This window comes from Megalops cyprinoides, chromosome 8, assembly GCF_013368585.1.
Source record: "Megalops cyprinoides isolate fMegCyp1 chromosome 8, fMegCyp1.pri, whole genome shotgun sequence".
Lineage (NCBI taxonomy): Eukaryota > Metazoa > Chordata > Actinopteri > Elopiformes > Megalopidae > Megalops > Megalops cyprinoides.
This window is the reverse complement of record NC_050590.1, coordinates 12,029,533-12,050,483: the sequence shown is the minus strand read 5'-3', so window position 1 is coordinate 12,050,483 and position 20,951 is coordinate 12,029,533. Positions and strand designations below refer to the sequence as shown.

Below are 20,951 nucleotides of genomic sequence, written 5' to 3'. Positions count from 1 at the left end.
GTGATTGTGACATCTTTTACTCAGGGAAATACAGAATATTTTACTATTATTTCATTCATGACGTTTTATTGAACTGAAATGCAAGTTACAAAAGACGTTACTGAATCTTACGCTGCTTTATTTGTTCATGTAAAAATAAGTAACTTACCAAAATCGAGCATCCGTTGGTATGTCATAAACAATCCAAGGGCCAAACTATTTCATTTATTTTGGCTATACCTGAGAGTGTGTTTACGGGTACCTCCCATTGTAAAAAATAAATAAATAAATAAATAAATAATAAACTCACCCATCAATACTAACCACCCACCAGTGAGTGGCGCTGCAGCAAAATGAATTTACATCGGACTGGCGCTCTGAATTCTACTACGAATCCTTCTTGGTAATACAACAAAGAAACGGGGTCCACCAGAGCGGTTGTTCTTATACGGACCATAATAAAGAATAAAATATGGGCAAGAAACATAAAAAGCATAAGTCAGAGAAACACACATATGAAGGTAAGACGTGGTCGGCAGACTTCCTATTTGGTAACATTAACTGTGTTACAAGTTATTTTTTGAGATACAAATGTACAGCCTTCTCTACCGATGATCAGCCATGGCCCGCTCAATGATATCTAACTCGCTAGCTAGCGACCGGCTTGGATGCCAATGAGCTTATGGCTAGCTAGCTATCGTTTGTCAAATGTTGATATCTAGCTATCTAGATAAATGTGTAACGTTATCATACTGGTAGGATCACATATGATGTGACGTTGTATAGATAACTGTAGTTTGCTTCGTTAGTGATTTGCTATGTATTTTATCTAGGTGGACTGTTAACGTTTGGTTAGCTAGGTTGCTGTACGTCCGATATGTAGCTAGCTAGCCGGGTGTTGATGCTACGCATACTAGATAGTTATGAAACTTTTGCTTGATGCAAAACATGTCTTAACAGTAACAATGCACCGCTCGGCTAACTGAGCGAGATACCGTGTGTACATTTTTGTTATGCAAGTCAGAACGACTTTTACCAGATGCGTTTCCTGCCAGGTACTTAGCTAGAATATTAGCCAGTAAGCTAATCCTGCAGATACAGTAACCGATGCGTATGTCAGGCGTTTTGAAATTCCCGGTATTTTTATATTCCCTGCCTCGAATCATGGTTGTATTGTTGTCTGAGACATTGGCCAGCGGTAGTGTAATGGGACGTACCTAGCTAGCGACTAAACAACTAAATGAAGGGATTTCAGACACAGCCGTCTCTATAGCAGGGGACCAAAAAACAGACAATCAAATACCTTTCTACTAGCAACCTATAAGACGTAGTTAGCTATAGTGTTTCATATATCTTAAGTAGTCCACGCAGTTAGATGTGATTTGAGCAAAATTAAGTACTAGCCAACGTTTGGTGGGGGGGGTGGTGGAACACCTTGGGTATTGATACTAGCGGTAAAAATAGACCAACTCCCTACTCAGTTAGCCATCATGAGAGATGTGCTTGAACATTCTTGTTTTGTAGTTTGGTAACCTGTCATCTATCAAACCACCTAACATCGTATTCTGTCCTGCAGAATACGCGGAGAAGCCGCTGAAACTAGTCTTGAAAGTCGCAGGAAACGAGGTGACAGAACTCTCCACAGGGAGCTCTAGTCACGAAAACATCTACGACGACAAGAGTGATTACGAGAAACACAAGGACAAGAAAAAGAAGAAGAAAAAGAAGGGAGAGAAGGAGAGAAGTAGTCCGGTCCCATCGGGAGATGACAGAAAAAAGAAAAAGGTAGGTAGTTGGTAAGAATGGTGATTGTGTGGTCCAATTAAATGTTGGCTAACTGGTTACATTGGCCTGTCTCAGTCTGTAACAGCTCATTTGATGGCTAGATAACTTGTAAACGCAAAGTCTGACTCGTGTTGTTTTGTTATTATTTTGTATGTTCAAGATGAGTAAAAAAAGGAAGGGCCAGGACTCCATGGACACAGATTGGGATGAGAGGGAACAGTGTCACACCCCGGCTCGATCAGATTTACCCCAGGACAAGCACCTCACTCCGTCCATAGCCAAGATGGAAGGTAGAGGAGCTTTTAATTTTGCTTTTCAAAATAATTTGCTCATCCACTTTCTGACACATCTTTAACCTGTTATCAGTTTAAGATGAATAGCATTGGGCTGGGGCTGGCATCACCAGATATAATTGTATTGACACAAGTCTTTGTTTCATTTTATTTTGTTTTATGACCTTTGTAACTTGCAATAACTTGTAATATCTAGATAATGCGTTGCTTATATTGCCCTTGACAGAGTAATAGAATGCTTTTATTTGAGTTTCGTGTGACTTTTTCATTTGTAGCTCAGTTTTGTATTGATTCAGTAATGGTTGTTGTGTCCCTGTCTTGCAGAGAAAGAACAAACTCCCCTGCAGGAGGCTTTGACCCAGCTCATAAGGCAGCTTCAGAGGTCAGATTTTCCCCCTCTATTCTCTTCTAACTTAGCGTCCACTTTGTGGAATTTTTATTTCTATAGAGATTTAATACGAATTTTTATATTCCCAAACAGAACATGTGCACAAGTTATGCTACAGTTGATAGATTTCAGGTTTCCGTCCACAGGAAGGACCCCAGTGCTTTCTTCTCCTTTCCTGTTACGGACTTCATTGCTCCAGGCTACTCCATGATAATCAAGAGGCCCATGGACTTCAGTACAATGAAGGAGAAAGTAAAGAAAGAGTACTACCAGTCACTGGAAGAACTGAAGGTATAACTGCCCTGTTGTCTGGTTTGATTCTTTGATGATGTACCTCTTCGGACTGCACCTCAGCCCTCTTACCCAAGCATGAACACTCCTTATGCTTTTGTCTAGTTTTACTGCATGTTGACATTTTACAATAAGGTATTCTTTAGTTTTCCCTTAGGTGTCTTGTAATCTTACCATGCACATATGCACCATTAATCTCAGCACTGTTGGGGGCTGTTGCGTTTTTGAACATGGTTGGTAGTGACCTGTGTGTACAGTGTTTCATGCCAATTTTTTTTTTTTTTTTTTTTGATGCGCTTTATACTCAAATTTTGTTTGGTGCTCTTCATAAGTGTGTCTGTTATATGACATTAATGTAAATATAAATACAACAATAGCACCTAAGGGCCTAAAAGACATCACATTTTATAATGCTATTGTTATAGGAATATCTTTGTGAAATGACCGTGTTGTTGTCCTTTTTGCAGTGTTATGACAAATCAAGGCACTTATGCACAGCACATATTAAACATGCATTGTGTTTCATTTATACAGGTGGATTTTAAAACCATGTGTGAGAATGCAATGATATACAACAAACCTGAGACAATTTACTACAAAGCTGCAAAGAAGCTTCTCCATTCGGGCATGAAGATCCTGAGCCCAGTAAGCCAAACTCAATGTCTAGATGACAGTTGTTCCTTGCTTAAATGTACATCTTGTCAAGGTTCTATGCAAAGCCATCAATTCTTAGATTGTCTTTTTGGTGTTATTGCTCTGTGAAAACAGCAGAGGGAGCCAGCACACTTCATTCAAGGGATGGCTCAAAATCAGCCCTGATTTTTGCCAGGGTTTCTGTAGGTTGCAGGCAAAGGTATAACTGTTTCCTCACAAGTAACAATGTTATTCAATAATGGAGGCTGTTGAATTCTGTATGTGAATAATGATGAGGCAAATGCTGGCTCATTGATCCTTTACTACCTCTGCTGTTCAGGAGAGGTTACAGAGCCTGAAACAAAGCATTGAATTCATGGCTGACCTGGAGAGCACCACCAAGGAGCAGGGGGAGGCTGAGAAGGAGGGAAGTTCCAGTCTGGAACAATCCAACGAAAGCCCGCTGCCCATGGACACCAGTGAGACAACACAGTCACCCAGGAGAATAAGCAAGGACACACCCAGGTGCGCCTATAGTCTTATTAAGCAGAGTCCATAGGATTTCAAATATATATAGCATTTATTCAGTGACACCACTTGTTCACTTATCTGATGGACGGAAACCATAATTGAAGTCTATTGTTCACACATTGTTGTGCTACTGATGGTATGTAACTTGTGCAGAGTTTTCCACTATACAAGTCAGTTTCCGTCCCTGAGTTCTGAATCATGGTATGTAAAGAATGCCTCTGCATGTTGAGTCTTGTGTGCTGTCTGTGCCCATCTTACAGTGATAAAGGATTGCCTTTGAGACTGTTGCATTTCTTTCCTTTAAAAATCCTTACTGCTGTATTAAATATAGACAGAGTCGAATTTATGAGGGCAATGTTATCACAAAGAAGTGAGAAGGGTGGGAGACTCAATGGAAAATGCGGCTTTTGGAGAAAACTTTTTTGGAGCTATAAAATTAGTGTTGTTAATGTGTGTTAATTGACAGGCACATCTGTAAGCAGCATTGTATCGGTGCTTCTAAACAGTTTGATTATGAACATGTTAAATTGAATCAGTATGAATGGCCACTGGGGTTTTTTTTGTTTGTTTGTTTGTTTGTTTAATGAATGAGAATCATTGTATTTGTTTATGTCCAGACTGTTATTTTGAGAAGTTGCTCTTTAAAAACACAATATGTGCTTTTATCCAGATACGAATAATCTGTTTGAGGAAATCATGACATACTTCTCAGAACTATGAACAAAATTAAATTTGTGATATGACCGCAAGTTAAGGAAAAATGTCTCTGACAGGAGTGTGACAAGCAAACCATAAAAAAATCTTGTGTTGATCCTGCTTAGATATTGGATAATGGGGGGGGGGGGGTCACTCTTGGTGCTCTAATTGCAGGTGTGTTAGCAGCCCCCCTCTGTCTGTCTGTAATGTCTCCAGGCAGGACAGGGACTCTAAGGAGGAGGCACAGAGAACTGTCAGTCAGGCGGAGAAGGAGCTGGAGCAGATTAAGAAAATCATAGAGGAATCCGGAGGGAAGCTCTCCAATAGGGAGTTCCAGAGTGAGGTGAGACTCAGGAAAGGAGCTGTTCACTGGGCTGCCATACAAGCACAAATGCATTATTATTCCAGTTACTTCATTCATATTTATCACTTTCAACAGTGAATGAGAGCCATTTCTGTGCAGTAATTCTGAGTACAGTTAGAGGATGCAGTTTGCCATCTTGGGACAGAGCAGATGGCAGATGAGTCAGTGATCAGAGGAGAGCAGAACGCCACAGCATTACAAATGTTAGCATCTTTTTGGAACATGGAACAGATTTTAAGCAACAGGAATTTTATAATGAGTCAAATGTCCTTCATGTCCTTTCACTGGCTCTTAAAAAACCTGCCTTAACTGCCTCTGAGATTACAGAAATATTTCAGTCCTGTTCACTAGTGTTTAAAGGTCCAGATCTTTTGACGTTTTCCTTGGCTATGTACGTGGCGTATGCACAGTCCACTGTCCTCACCACACTTATTGACATCAAACAGGAAATGGGCATAGCAGCTTTTGAAACCAGACCACAGATCCATAGTCATAGCCACAGTACTTTTACACATCCTGCTTTTTATTACAGTTTTATACCAGTGTTCCCATAAAGTGATGGAGTATGTAACCTTCTTTTTCTCTGACTGGATTTTAGCTGGAATTCGAGCGTCGGAAGTCTGATGGTACGACCACCCTGGGGATCCTGAACCCAGCAGAGCTGACAGCAGGAGGTATGGGGTGCCGTAGCGCATTGCTGAGTGCCAGAAGAGGCGACTCACTGCAGCTGCTCCATAACTTGGGGTGTACCATGTAGCTGCAGATTAAGGAAGCTCGTTCCTGTTGGTCTAACCAGCCTCGGTCGCTTGTATTCATTTTCGGCCATGTAAACCGAAATACGATAAATGTAGGGGTATCATATTAAACAGTAAGGGGTATCATTCGGCTGTGCACCAACACCAGCGTTCCTCTGTTTGCCACAGACGCTGGGTACTGCCCCGTGAAGCTGGGCATGATGATGGGCAGGCTGCAGACTGGCATCAACACGCTGCAGGGCTTCAAAGAGGACAAGAGGAACAAAGTGACGCCGGGTGAGTGTGGGCAGTACACCCAGATGACTCAGCGCAGCATCTGTCACGCTGGCTCGCCCGAAGATGCCAGTGGATGTTTGCAGCAGTTCAGCCACGAATGCACAAGGAAAGGGCTTTACATTCACTGTTTGTTTGTTCATTGGTTTTATACCTGTAATTTAATTAATTGTTTCGGCCAGTATGCAAGGGGGGAAACAATATAGCAACTTATTTTACTTAGAAGAGGCACAAGCCGGGGGAGAGGAAAGCATGTCAAATCATGAGGTTTATACACTGTCAACCTTAAAAAAAAAAAAAAGGGGGGGGGGGGGTTCAGTAATTTCCATTGTGGTTCTGCACTTGATTCATCACTGATGTTTTCCCAATCATCCACAGTGTCTTATATGAACTATGGACCATTCAGCTCCTATGCGCCTGTTTATGACTCCAGCTTTGCCAACATCAGTAAAGAAGATTCAGACTTGATCTACTCATATTATGGGGATGAATCTAGCCTTCAGGGTTCAGACAGGCAAGTGCCTTTCATCCATATGTTGACCACTGTTGTAGAATATAGCTTGGGCTTTTTTTTTTTTCATGTTTTTCAGTATAATTTAAATGAACTATCAGCACAGTTGTGCTGTTGGGCATGCACACCTTATGTTTTTTATATCAATTTATCTGTGGTCAGTACTGCCATTTACTTATAGGCCATTGCTCAGTAGATGTTTCTGGACACAGCATTTTGGTAATCCAGACAATCCATCTGAATTTTATCGGAAACAAGGACTTTGGTTCAACCACATCTGTCTCATGGTTTTCCCCTTGCATACAACAGTTGTAAAAATGAAATGATCTTGTCTGTTTGTGCCAACAGTATCTCGGAGTTTCTCTCTAAAGCTGATGAGAACATAGACAAAATGGCGGACAACATTTTGGATGCACTGAGCAATGGAGAGCATTCACGGGCACTGAAGGAAATGCAAACGGCTGAGGTAAGGGTAACCATCTGCTTCTGGGAGGCACTGGTTTATGGTTGACTCTCACCAAGGCAAAGCCTGTATAATTTCTCACAATTAAAAAATGCTGCAAATGAAGTACAAACCAGTCATCGTTAACCACAAATCATTGCAAATTTTAAGCATCTTGTGCAGAAAATGATCTCTCTCTCTTGTGCTCGCATCGCGCGACAGCTTGTCCTCATATTTTCGATTGACTGACGTGGGTAAATATTACCTTTAGAACATTCAATATCCTCTTCCCTGTCTCAGACTAATCAGGATGACGAGGAGCCAGTGGAGGGATTGGAGCCGGTGTACGACGTGGAGGTAAAGCTCCGGTTAAGCCCATGTTAGAGCACAGGGCCCTGCGCAGCCCCACTCAGGCTTATTACTGCAGCTGTGTAAACAGGAGCTCGCCCTGTCTGTCTGCCAGCTCTGCTGTGATACACACAAGGAACAGACAGCAGGGCAGAGGCCGAGTCGCTTTCCCTTTCCAAAAACCCCCAGGACGGGTAGCCTCGGACTCCCACCGTGGGGCGCTTCCATTCGTGCTCCCGCGGTGCTCCGAGTGGAAGCGGCTGTGTTTTGTCTCTTCCCGTCCCGGCTCGGGAGGGTGGACGGTTCTGTGGATCGTGCGGGCGCTGTGCGGAGCAAAGGCAGACAGGAGGATATATGAAACCAGCGGCGCTGAGGGCACACTGAGCAGCCTTTGTTTCGGCTGTTTGCTGTGCTTGGCCCCCGTTCCATTTGTCTTTGCTCCCAGGTGGACCACTGCTGCCTTATTGCATAGCTTTTTAATTTGAGAAGGATGAGCAGTGGGAGCAACCAGTGTGCATGCGTGCATTGCAACCGGTGTGTTTCTGTGTGTGTGTGTGTGTGTGTGTGTGTGTGTGTGTGTGTGTGTGTGTGTGTATGTGTGTGTGTGTGTGTGTGTGTCTTCCTGCTGGGTGTAATGTTGAGGAAAATGATAACACTTCAGAACACATTTCACAATAAGGTATCCTCGGTTTCTGAATATCATCCGCACTGCACACTATAATACACGATTCACTTGACACCTCGGGGGCATATAGACGGAGAGGGCAATAAGGACAGCAGAAAGGAGGAAAACGCAGGGTAAGAGGAAACGGAGGAGTGCCAAGCTAAGCAAATCGCGGGAGAACTAGGACAAAAGGGAACATGCCGCAAAATTTAACAAACATTAAGACTACAGAAGCTCAGCCAGCAGCAGGCTGTCAGATTTTTCCTCCTTCCAAAGAAAACTCAACTTCATTAAAGCAAACTTAAAAAATGTCTGAACCAAACACTCCACATTAAGGAGGAAGTGTAAATCTCCACGTACTGAGGAAGCTGAAGGAGGGGTTCTCCACCAGGCACACCTGGTCTGGTTATTGTTCATGTTGCTCAGTGCTGAACAATAGTGCATTACATCGTTGTTAATGGAAAAACCAGCTCCTGTCTTCAGAATGTCACAGTGTACAAACAGTGTAATGTCTGTCTCTGCTGTCAGTTATTTTTTCATTATGCTTAACATATGATTCTAAAGTGTATACATATGTAGTTTAAATGTAATACAGATGTGTATGTTTGTAACTTAGAGTATGGTAGAAAATCACACCAAAGAGACTTAATCGCAAAAATTGCATCTTGTACAAATCTAATTTAATTTGATGGTCTAAGACAGCCACCTCTTTGTCTTACATTGAGATTAGAATAAATGCTAACTGTACAGTGCTGTTTTATGCCTTCAAAACTAAACTCCACAAACTGCTTATTTCCCTGAGCAGGGAAATGCCATGTGCTGACATTTCATGAGCAGAAATTGTGAAACCCATGGGAGAGTTCTGTGCTACTGAGGAGATTTCGTGTGTTTCATTTGTATTTCAATTAAAGTGATAGGTAGAGAACAACATGGAAATATTTATTTGGAGATGTAATGCAGTTCAATTCTCTTCTTTCCCACCCATCTTCTCCTTACAGAGGGTGGAGCCCGAGTCCAACAGCAAGAACAGTCTGACCTCTCTGAGCTCTGTGATTGGCCTGGGGTTGGAATTGGAGCCACCCACCTTACTCTCAGAAGGTAAAGGGGGAAGACTGTTCCTGTAGGGGCCACTGATAGATTGCCCTCTGAATTGTCATCTCAGTTGCCACGTTGTCATTACAGAGGAGGTAGCTACATCTCAGGTATTGCTCAGGTAGCTAATTCTCGTAATTTTTATTTGTCACCAGTCTACAGGAATGATTTTTATCATTCACTCCTCTGAGGGTTTGTGCCGAGTATAGTTTTATATGCTAATGAAAATGTCATAAGCCCTCCGTGAACTGAATGGTTTTGAGTTCAAAGACAAGAAGGATTACTGTGTACAGGGGATTAGATGAGAATGGAAGAGGAGCATTATGCTTGTTCCTTGAAAAAAAGGTATTCTTGCAGTCTGTTATGCTGGACTGAAAGGCCCAGGAGCTCTGGAGTGACTGTCTTTGTCTTGCAGAGGCCAAGCAGTTCCAGCAAAAGCTGGATGAGACCACGCTGCTACTGAGGGAACTGCAGGAGGTCCAGAACGAGCGTCTGAGCACTAAGCCGCCACCCAACATCATCTGCCTGCTGGCGCCCAGTGCCAGGGAGCTGCAGCTGGGTATGAATCTCCATCCACCCCCCATGTCTGTGTAGTACAACACTGCTTACTGCCTGGTGTGTAGAACAGTGTATAGCTGTTGCTGCCAGCAGTCAGGAATGCGTTACATTGGGTCTGAAACCCAATTTAGGCTGTCTGCAGGTAATAGGCTGTGGGTTTTTTTTTTTTTTTTTGGAAAATCATTGCGCATTCTGAAGTTACAACATTGGGTGTCATGTTGTGAGCCAGGTTGTCACCGGCTAGACAGCAGGTTCAGACATCTATAGGGCATCTGTGAGCTCAGAGATGACATGATGAGTTTTGTAAGAACTGCACAGGCTGTAGAAGCCTGTGTTAGGATAAAGACCGCCAGCACCCAGTTAACATTTTTAAGGTGTATTAGATGTTCCTAGCTCAGTACTCTCAGTACTTTTTCGTGAGCACCCTGCAAGTAATTCCTTTTAAGAATGGTAAAAAGATATGTATCATGCATTAGACAGACGTGTGAGATGCAAAGTTACCAGGCCGTGCTGTGTGTGAATGAGTATAAATGCTTATTTGACTCCAATAACCATAAGTAATCACAGCAGCACTGTAAGCAGTGACACATTTTTACTGCATCCCAATTTCAAGGCGTAGGCCCTGTGCCAGCTTCAAGTCCATTGATTCCACAGGAGGAAGCTGTGTTGTGTTGTGTGACAAGTCTTACAACCTCAGTTTCCATAAAGTTTTCATAAACTGTAAGGGGTGGACATCCTTTAACTGACGGGGATTGAGGGTGAGGATTGTGCCTGGTTTGAAGATGATTTTTCTGTCTTGCTTGTGTTTTTACCACATGCAGCTGAAAGGGTAACTGGAAACCTGAGCCAACTGGCCAGTCAGGTGAACCCAGGTGACATTAGCAGTGTGTACGGAATCCGGAAGGCCATGGGAATCTCGCTGCCTGTGGGGCTGCTGGAGGAGAGTGTTGTTGACCTGACCACAGGTGAGCTTATGGCCAAATGCACAGACATATGCAGACACACAGCTTGCAAGTTCAGCTGATACAGTATTCATTGAGATATTGTATATTTGTAGTCAAATATTAACAAGTGGTTGTAAGAGCCAAATGTCTTTTTTGATTGGAGGTCTTGTTCTCTCAGGAACAGAAACTCTGGAGCCCGTTGACACTTTGCCCGGGAATCAGGAGGAGGTCTCGGTCATAGCAGTGTAACTCTCTTTACAGCTTTACTGGGACTCAAACCACAGATGCTTAAAATGTTGTACAGAAGGTGCTTTTTTGATTGAAGTTTGTATGTGTTTTACACAATAAACCTCTTTTGTAATATCCACTGTATTTCCTTTTAACATGTATCATTCACACTCCAGCATGCCCAGAATTTCCCTTAGTTATAGATGTATGGCAAGACATGTCAAACAACAGTTAGCTGGGAACGTGTCATTAGTGAAACATTAAGATCATACTTTTAATCATTCTTTTACATTTTACACTCCTCATCTCATACTTGCTATGACAAGTAACTGAAACTTTGAAAATCCTTTATTACATACTGTATTGTACTGTACTGTATAAAATGCAAAAATGCTCACTCACATTTGTTCCTCAAAGACATTGCACACAGGGCACATGGATAGCAACAGTGCGGGTAGAAACACTAGAGGGAGGCTGAACAGACAAGTAGAGGTTAGGGTGATCATACGTCCTCTTTTTTTCCCGGACATGTCTTCGTTTTGGGAGCTAAAACATGCGTCTCTAAACAAAGACGTGTCCGGGAAAAAGAGGACGTATGGTCGCCCTAGTAGAGGTGAATTAGTCATACGGCAGTGACACCATCAGGCCTTTTTTCTTCTCGAGGCACATTAAAGAATAAAGTTTCTCAGATGCACATCATATTTGTCCATGTCTTTGGCAGTGCTGAGAGCGATCGGTCATCCGCTCTTTGACACTGTTGACTTCCTTTATAAAAGATACAAACAAGAATCGACCAAATTGAGTGTGTAGAAAAAAGTTCAGAGCTGTTCTTTGCAGCAAAGATGGCAGCATAACACAAAACTAGATTTAACACTGACCTTTAAGATTCAGCGTTTAACATAGCGGCAGAAGTGCACCAAACAGCACTGAATTAGCTTTTCCAGTCTGAGGACTCGAGTGTTTCATCAAAGCAATATTCAAAAGCTTCAAAACAAAAAAAAACCCACATTTTTGTGAGCTATCATACAAGTATTAAAATCACTAGATTTTTTTCTTGCTTCTTAAAATTGATTGTACTGCAAGGTTGTCTAGGAATGAATGCACTTACAGCATTTGTTCGACAAGAGGTATCTTGCTTTTTCTTAAAACACTTCTACACAACGTAAGAAAGTAAGACTGTTTCTGATAATGAAACATTTTGTACATCACACACCTAATCTGAACATTACACAGTAATAAAACAAAGAGTGCGCATTAGTACAAAGGCTGCGTGTTTCAGGATTTACAAGATTTGGCTTCAATATATTTAGTAATCCTGCTCAACACTAAAACGACTAGCATAAAGAGTCAAAGGATGATAGCAAGAAAGGATTAAGATTCGACTGACCTGCTGACTTAAACACCCCAGCTCCTTTAACATATGTACAAATCAGTTATTCAGTAATATGTACATGAAACTATATGTATACATACAATAGAATGTACATATATTGATGAATAATTGTAATAAAATGCAAAATTGACTCAAGGTCAGCACAAAGCTTGCTGTCGTGTAAGACCAAAACATCTGTCTACATTTATTTGGGATCATGACTTGAAATCGGTGTGACAGAAGAATGGCAGAGCTTTTCACAGTCTGACTCCATATCAGAGGTGATACTTCATTTCCAGGTCACTTGTCTAACAGGACTGCCTTTTTCCCTTCCTCATTTCCAGTATGTCATGTTAAGGGGCATCACTAAAGACCTAGATTTACCATAAAGTTTTCAGTTCAAGAAATTTTTTGTGTTTTGTGTGTGTCTGTGTGTGCACGCATGTGAATGTGTGTGTGATGTTTGTGTGTGGTTAAACGTGTATAGTGTGTTCATGCATGCCTCTGTGTGTGTGTTCTGGTGTATGTGTGTGTGATGTTGGTGTGTGTAATGTGTGCGCATGTGTGTGTGTGTGTGTGTGGTGAGGGTGCAGGTGTGGGTGTGTGTGGATCTTTAGTCTCAGCTCAGACCCATGCCCTGTGACTTGCTCATGTCTGTGCAGACGAAAAAGGTCCTCAGCTCGCCCTTGCCCTTCACATTGATCAGGCCCCTGCATTCGCAGGAGTAACCCAGCTTCTGCAGCACGTTGGACGTCTCCTCCGTCACCTGTCAAAGACAGAAGCAGGGCAGAGTTAACAACAGATGACACCTGCTAGGGTTACTTACAGCATGTTGCTGCTGCTCTCAAACATACGGTTTCAACTTGTGTTTTTCATCACTTTGTTCAAGCGGTCTCCTTCAGTTGATTTTGTAAGACAGCGCTGGTCACTGCTGTGGAGGTCACGTGTACATGTAAATGTATGGGGGTCAGTTGCTATGTGAATGGGATGAAAGGTCAGGCTTCAAGGGCGTACCTGGATCTTGCCCAACTCTCCAGTGCTCTCCATCCTGCTGGCCACATTGACTGTGTTGCCCCAGATGTCATACTGTGGTTTTCTGGCTCCTATCACCCCAGCAATCACTGGCCCGTGGTTAATTCCTGACAGTTGACAGTGTGAAACAGAGTACATATTACCAAACAGGAAACCCTGTTTACACAATATTTACACATTGCTGTCACAACTGGAGCAATGGCAGCTGAACTAATGTCTTGAGCTCTGTAGAATGCCCACTTCTGTGATATACACAAAGTTTATTTCTCATCTTTATTTTAAAATATTCATTCTTCTAAAATGGCCTATGGTCTCCCAAGCAGCATTAACATGTCCACAGAGAAATTAAGGATCTGTTGTTACTTTTAGTAAGAACAGTCCTGCAGAATACTGGTGCAGAAGCATCTGCCAAGTCTCTCTGCTTTGAGACTTCAGCTTTTTCAATAAATGTTCTTGGCAATGAAATGCAAAGGATTTCATTTGATATTTTATTATTTTTATAACAACCTCATATTTGTGTTTTAATATCAGCTGGTAGTCTGTTTGCTGAAAACAATTGTTATGAGTAGCAGAATACATTCTGCATGTTGTGTATAAAAATGACAAATACTGTCAAATCACGGCTTTCAACAGGACAGTCAACACTTTATCCTGTTATTTTCAAAAATAACCCCATCTTGTGCATAATATGCCAACAGTAAAACAACTTTTCAATAAACACTCACTGAGAGAATACACCTGTGTTTCTCTGATTTAAATGTTTCTCTGATTTATTGACATGGACTCTAACGTGATTTGAACAGGACTTAAAAGAGAGTAAATGCATGATTCGCCATCTGACCTGCATGACTAAAAACAAAAGCTCGAAAGAGAATGATTAATGAATGAGTAAACAGATCGATTTAAAACAGAGCAGGGCAGTGAGCGGGTGGAGCTTGTGCGGGTGTGAACGACAATTGCAGTGCACCCACCCACACGCAGCCTGAAGCTGTTGAAGGAGTGTCTGTTGATGCCATCCAGCTTGCCAATCAGTGCGATCGCAAACTCCACCATGTTCCCAATCTGCGCCTGCTGCCTCTCTCGATCCTAGGAAGTGAAAGGGCAGTGACCATGGGTGCAGATGTGAATTAGGTTGATTTTAAATGAAACACAACACCACAGAAGGCATGCTTCCTCAATCCTTCTTGGGTTATTGTTGATTGATATGTGACGTCCACCCAGGTTGCATGCTCTGTGGTTTATGAGATGAACCCTGGTGCACATGCACGTAAGTGTGTGTGTGTGTGTGTGTGTGTGTGTGTGTGTGTGCATACATGCCTGTGTACATAGATGTGAATGTTCCCAGTCGGCACCTCTCCTCTCCCATCATATGACCTACTTTATCCTCATACCTGGTTGTTCTCCTGGCCTGGGGTCCCACTGAGTCCTGCAGCAGCCATGTACGTGCTGCCAATGGTTTTGATCTTCTCCACCCCACTGAATTTGGGCTTGGAGAGCAGCTATGGGCACAGGCATAAGGTCAGACCATGTGCTACACAATCTGAGGCTGGATTGTTTACACAACATGACAGATTATCGTTTGGACATGGCACTGTTTTTTATGCAGCGTGTCTGACCTCATCAAAGTCGGCAATGATCTCGTTGAGCAGCCTCAGGCACTCAAGGCCCTCCTTGTTGATGTCACACTCGGTGTAGAACTCTTTGAAGTCTGGGACAGAGGCGAACATCACACATACACAGTCATATGACTTGTAGTACAGGTCCTGAAACCAAAACAGAAACAAAAGGCGCCACATTCAGGCTCTGTGCCACGTCTTGGTGAGAAACTGCAACATCAAACAGAAGCATGAAACAGAGCAGTGGATCTGAAGGGAGGATAGGCCTGATGAGGATGAGGCTCCAGTTGGAAATGGACCCTGCCACCACAACGGATCCTGCGACAGAGCAAGCCTGCGCTCTCACTGTGTCTGCACCACTGGCACACAGAGAGAAAGGGGTGAAAAGAAGAGGGAACCGGTTTGCTGAACCTCCACAAAAACCCCATTGTCTGCAAATGACTCAATAAAACAGTGTCCCGGCGGAATGCAGTTTTGATCCGCCACTAATGATGCCCACGTCACTGCTGCGGCTGGCCTGCTGACTTCTATCTCTCGCCCTCCCTCTCCGTTTCAGGAGCTGTCCACTGGGGTCACAGCCAGGATGAGCAAATCCCTCAGATCCAGACGTCATCATGTGAGCTGCCTAGAATCCCCACATTTTCACCCTGCTCCACTCTGCTACAGCTTGCCAGCTCCTGCTTGTTTGTTGATGCATTTTTTTAGACACATTTGTAGTTGTGCTGCTGGGATTAATGATGTTATGAAAACTAGTGATCAGGGTATGGGGATAAGCTGAAGAGCAGTCTGTTTTCATTAATCCTCCAGCAGGGCTATTTCTGACGCGCGCTTTTAACATCTAAAAACCACAGGCAGGCAAGGCATCCACAGGCAGGCACAGATAATGTTCTATGAAAAATCAATCTTCCAAAAAACACAAACATGCTAAGCTTAATAACATTAATAAATTTCTCGATAGTCTCATATCTCACACAGTCAACATCTGGATTTCATTTTGATCTTCCGTATTGCAAATAGTGAAGATCCCAGAAACCGGCTGTGGCTTGTCTTGTCTATCTTGAAGGTGGCCTTTACAGGGTTTGGTGACACCAAGGATAGGAATAGCACAACTGCTCCACAGTCTTTTGATACACTCCATAAGTCTCCCCCAAAAAACAATTTTTACACTGACTTTAATCACTGTTATTTCCTGGTCCTAGAGGTCCATGGTCCTTTGGCTTTTACATATGCTTTGGAAACAGCAGATGCTGTTTGGTGTGCTGTGATGATTGGTGATTCAAGATTCCATCCAATCAATGGTAATTGGGTCTAGAAATGGAATGAAGTCCACTGATGTGTGGACTTTACGACCGGAAAAGGGGGAGTGGCTCAGACTGCTGCGCAGACAGTGTTTCCTGCCCTCTCTAAGTGGCTGCCTCTGCTTCAGCTGCGCATGATGACCTCACAAATGAAGGCTCTGATGAAGGCGTGGGCTGGTGGCATAGGGGAACAAGGGGAGGGGGCACTCTCCCAAATATAGCAGCATCCATTCACCACTGGCCACACTGACAAGTCATTCACATCAGGTTTTCCACCAACAGTGGGCTTGTCAGGGCAGACCAGTGGAGATGAACCCGCAGGTGGGGGTGGCGTGGGGGGGAGCAGGGTGGAGTGGATCACAGTGTCAGACGTCTTTCATGCTGGACCCCTACCTTGTACTTCTCAGTAAGTAAAGTGTTTTTGTGCAATCCCACCTCGTTCTTTTTATTCTCCCCGACAAAGAGCGTGGCCACGTGGGCCGGCAGCACGTTCTCCAGCAGCAGCCGGTTCAGGTTCTCCCGTGTCTCGATCTCGTCCTGCTCTGTGCGGTTCTTGTTCTTCAGCAGGAAGTCCAGGCGGCAGCAGTACTCATTCTGCAAAGGGGAGGGGTGAGGACCTGAGAACACAGAGGGGCCTAAATGGGCAAAATGAGTGGTGTGGAGTAAACCATAGTCCTACCTGCTGTATGATAATGAGCATGGTGACCAGGAACAGGGTGATGTACACACAGCTCATCACCTGGGGATGCTTCATGAGCCCTGACCGCTGCAGGATCTGATCATCACTGCAACACAGAGACAGACAACTGAGCACAGGCTCAGGGCCACCTACGGAAGGAGCTGTGTGAGCTGAGCTAGCCACAGTACCTGATATTGTAGAGGATGCTTCCGTAGCACTCGAACAGCTGATCCTTGGAGCTGAGGATGATGATGTAATAAGCGATGGAGGCCAAAGTGAGGAAGGCTACTTTGAGCTCAAAACTGACCCTCAGGAATACTCCACAGGCAATCAGAGCCAGGATACAACAGTACACTGAGTACTGAGAGGGAGAGAAGGGGAGAAACATGAAGAAAAGAATCTTAATAGCTGCTGTTTCCTTCCCTCTTAAACAGCTGTGCAGCAGAATAACTATTAAGCTCTTTCCCTATAATTTTTTTTTCTATTAACTTAATTGATGTATATACCACTTTAAAGAAACTTTCCCTATTAAACAGGCAGCCTGAATAGAAACTGATCTACCTTGGCAGTTATACATACATTTAAATTTATATTTTATAACTTAACAGATGCTCTTATCCATACGGGCACCTTTGGAATTGAATAGAAAAGGTATTAATGTTACTTTAAGAATTTTTAGAAAAGATTTTAAGAAAAATTAGATGACCAACATTCCTTCTAAACAAGACATAAAAGACACAGAGTTCCCATTCTTCACAGTCATGTTAAGAACAATGTATATTATCATAATGTCCAAATTTAACTCTGCTTTATTCTTTCCTGTAATGTGTTTTTGTGATGTTGTGGGCAAATTTACAAATCCCCAATGAAATGTTAGTCAAATAGGGTTTGATAATTAGATTTGGAGAAGCACAGCAGCCCTCTTTAGAGGTTGTGTTACTTACAGGTAGGTAGAAGAGTCCAGCATCATTCAGCTCCATGTCACTGGGGTCCAGGACACTGGAGTTGCTGTTCATCTCACAAGGGATGGGGTTAGGAACAAAGCACTGTGGGAAGAAGATTTGATTGACAGTCAAAAGGCTCACACATAGAGACCCAAATGATTAAGAACGACCGATAAAATGACATAATGTCAGCACAGGGTGACAGTAAGAGATTGGTATCAGCCTCTCTTTTCCATCAGGGAACGTATGAGGTGGATTACCAAATTGAAGACGGCGATGATGATGATGACCGCAGTGGATATGATGGCCAGAGGGAGGCGCACGCATGGCTTCTTCCCCACCGCCTCTGACACAGCGGGCAGCCACTGACATGATGCCAGCTTCTCCGGGAACCAGCGCTGAGAGAGGGTCGACCCAGGCAAGAGACAGATGGAGGTGAGGGGCAGATAGGGGGTTCACACAGGGGGAGGGGACAAATAGTAACAGAGATAAAAGGAGGAAGCAAGAACATTGGTGGAAAGGAAATAAGACAGCAACAGAAAGAAAGAAAAAGAATATAAGTATATGGGGTATAGAGGAAGAAAGTAGGGAGGTAACTGAGAATTGAATTTTAATTTACCTTCAGGAAATCAAATCACTAAATCAAATCTGGGCATTCAGATTTGAGTAGTCTTACACATACAGTATTATGTGGAAGGTAAAATTATAATAGAACAATTCAGTACTAATTATATTCTCTTATATATGTATACACACACACAGTATATGGCCAAAAGTATGTGGACACCCCTCCTAATTATTGAGTTCAGGTGTTCCAGCCACACACAACCTTGGAAGTAGAATGGGTCATACTGGAGAGCTCAGTGACTTTAAACATGGCACTGTCATAGGATGCCATCTTTGCTACAAGTCAGTTCGCAAAATTTATGCCCTGCTAGATCTGCCCCGGTCAACTGTAAGTGCTACTATTGTCAAGTAGAAGCCTCTAGGAGCAACGACAGCTCAGCCACGAAGCAGTAGACCACACAAACTTACAGAGTGGGGCCACCGAGTGCTGAAGCACGTAGCACGTAAAAACCGCCTATTCTCTGTTGAATCAGAGTTCCAAACTGTCTCTGGCTGCAACATCAGCACAAGAACTGTGCGTCGGGAGCTTCATGAAATGGGTTTCCATGGCCAAGCAGCTGCACACAAGCGCAACATCACTATGCGCAATGCCAAGCAATGGCTGGAATGGTGCAAAGCACGCCACTACTGGACTCTGGAGCAGTGGAAACACGTCCTCTGTAGTGATGAATCACGCTTCACTATCTGGCAGTCTGATGGATGTATCTGGGTTTGGCGGATGCCGGGAGAGCGCTGCCTGCTGGAATGCACAGTGCCTACTGTAAAGTATGGTGGAGGAGGGATAATGGTCTCGGGCTGTTTTTCAGGGTTTGGGCTAGGCCCCTTAGTTCCAGTCCATTTTAATGTCCATGGTTTCGAAATGGAATGTCCAATAAGCTCATATAGGTGTGATGGTCAGGTATCCACATACTTTTGGCCATGTAGTGTGTGTGTGTATATATATAAGATTAGCATATAAACGTTTAAGCAACTGTGAGAATGTCTTCTGACAAGGGAAATAAATCAGATTATTTGAACAATAATGACACTTTGATTTATGTGTTTCTTTGTTACTTTAGATGCTCCATCAGAATAACTATACTATCCAGCAGCTTTTTGTAGCAGGTGTAGAAGGGTATCAGGTCCCAGAGTTGCTGTGGAATGTGCTATGGCACATACTGTACACTCCTCTGTTTCAGGACAGCAACGGCCAATGACACGGGAGTGCATTTCTGTCTCTCTTTAGAATGATGCATGTTTATCTCTGAAACTATAGACAGTGCTGCTTTTCCTGACCAGCTCTGAATTAGAGATGACAGAATCCAGATGGGATGTCACTTCTCACTCATCATAACCAGTAAAAATAGAGTGTAGCATCAGTGGTCTATATAAAGGAAACTTCCACCATAAAGCGCTATCTTTACCCCTGTATGGATCCATTCACATACTGTGCTCTAAGCCCACTCCACAAATAGCACATGCCTCTGTGCTGACCTAAGCACAGAACACTGACCTGCAAGTGACCTGCAAAACATACACTCAGGGTCAAGAGGAGGACACAGGCCAACACCCCAAATGACACGCCCAGCTTCTTCGGCCTGAGGGAAAAGGGCAGATATAAACAGGTACTCCAGTTATTTTATCTAAGGCATACTTTTGTGGCAGGTATAAAGACCCTGAGATTGGAGGTGTTTCAGTGCACTTTGCTCATAGAAGTCTTTAAATTTCCCTTCAGGAAATCAAATCACAATGGGCTTTTCTGGGTTAGTTTCATGTCCTGTTACTGAATGTCCTGTTATTATTTGACTCACTGCAGTTAAGTTACATGGTATAATATGATATCATTAATGTACCTTGGTATATGCATATATGCATCTACATTGCTAATATGTATGTCTGCCTCTGGAGAGAGGATACAAGCACTCACTCTTTTGTTACAAACATCTGGACCACAAAGATGCAAAGGAAAATAAAGGTGGCGCAACCAATGTAGTACTTGAAGCTGGGAAGATCGATTGCTCGGTACTGGAAAAGAAAAAGACCAACAAGCACCTCTTAAAGAAAAAACTCCATGTGCACTAGGGTTTTCTGTTGTCTCTGCATCGAGTTAACCAAGAACATTCTCAAGTTTTGCCTTTAAATGTGGTTAAGATTTTTATTACACCATTTAACTTACTATATTTAATTCAATAATTTAATCCATTGTGTAAATGACCCCTCACCTTCATGCTGTTCACACAACTTTGGAGTGGACCTACCTGCTTCTCCAGCTCCTTCTTAGTGAACCACAGAGTCAGGCTGCTAATCTCCTCTGATTTAAACCACTGCCTGAGGAACAGGACACAGGAACTCAGTATCATGTGTGCAGTGCACAGAGGCTCAGGCTAACACAAACTCACAACTTTCTGAAAAAAAAAAACTCACATTTTCATCAACATGTAAATACTGAAACATGTAAATATAGAATACAGTAAATATAAACACTGAAACATATGTAAATCATTTCAGCCAACTTTCTAATCTGTTCTCGCATCCCAAACTGTCAAATAATTGAGAACTAAACCAAATATGAAGTGTCTTGCTTTCATCTTAATTGATTAGGGTTGATCTAGCGGCTGGCGTCATTGAT

The 20,951-nt window shown here is 43.0% G+C and overlaps 2 protein-coding genes across 6 annotated transcripts in view; one reads left to right on the top strand and one right to left on the bottom strand.

Annotated features, from left to right (window-relative positions):
* Nucleotides 1-406: 406 nt before the first annotated feature.
* Nucleotides 407-10,921, top strand: brd7 (bromodomain containing 7). Its single transcript, XM_036535314.1, has 17 exons — nt 407-500; nt 1,556-1,764; nt 1,925-2,054; nt 2,382-2,439; nt 2,592-2,736; nt 3,271-3,381; nt 3,710-3,894; nt 4,813-4,939; nt 5,559-5,634; nt 5,884-5,991; nt 6,367-6,502; nt 6,848-6,965; nt 7,242-7,298; nt 8,952-9,051; nt 9,461-9,604; nt 10,425-10,568; nt 10,726-10,921. The coding sequence occupies exons 1-17, from the start codon at nt 452-454 to the stop codon at nt 10,794-10,796; spliced, it is 1,968 nt and encodes a 655-aa protein (XP_036391207.1). The 5' UTR covers nt 407-451; the 3' UTR covers nt 10,797-10,921.
* Nucleotides 10,922-12,691: 1,770 nt separating this feature from the next.
* The window catches only part of LOC118781846 (adenylate cyclase type 2-like), a 53,476-nt gene continuing 45,216 nt past the window's right edge, over nt 12,692-20,951 (bottom strand). For all 5 annotated transcript variants that reach the window (XM_036534958.1, XM_036534957.1, XM_036534962.1 and 2 more), the window contains 13 exons: nt 20,581-20,650; nt 20,250-20,347; nt 19,836-19,920; nt 17,977-18,114; nt 17,717-17,818; nt 16,961-17,133; nt 16,773-16,878; nt 16,529-16,687; nt 14,796-14,942; nt 14,571-14,678; nt 14,151-14,265; nt 13,162-13,286; nt 12,692-12,913 (listed from right to left, as the gene is read on the bottom strand). In XM_036534958.1, the coding sequence (XP_036390851.1) occupies nt 12,767-12,913; nt 13,162-13,286; nt 14,151-14,265; nt 14,571-14,678; nt 14,796-14,942; nt 16,529-16,687; nt 16,773-16,878; nt 16,961-17,133; nt 17,717-17,818; nt 17,977-18,114; nt 19,836-19,920; nt 20,250-20,347; nt 20,581-20,650 (1,573 nt within the window). In that variant the 3' untranslated portion in view covers nt 12,692-12,766. The remainder of the gene's footprint in view (nt 12,914-13,161; nt 13,287-14,150; nt 14,266-14,570; nt 14,679-14,795; nt 14,943-16,528; nt 16,688-16,772; nt 16,879-16,960; nt 17,134-17,716; nt 17,819-17,976; nt 18,115-19,835; nt 19,921-20,249; nt 20,348-20,580; nt 20,651-20,951) is intronic.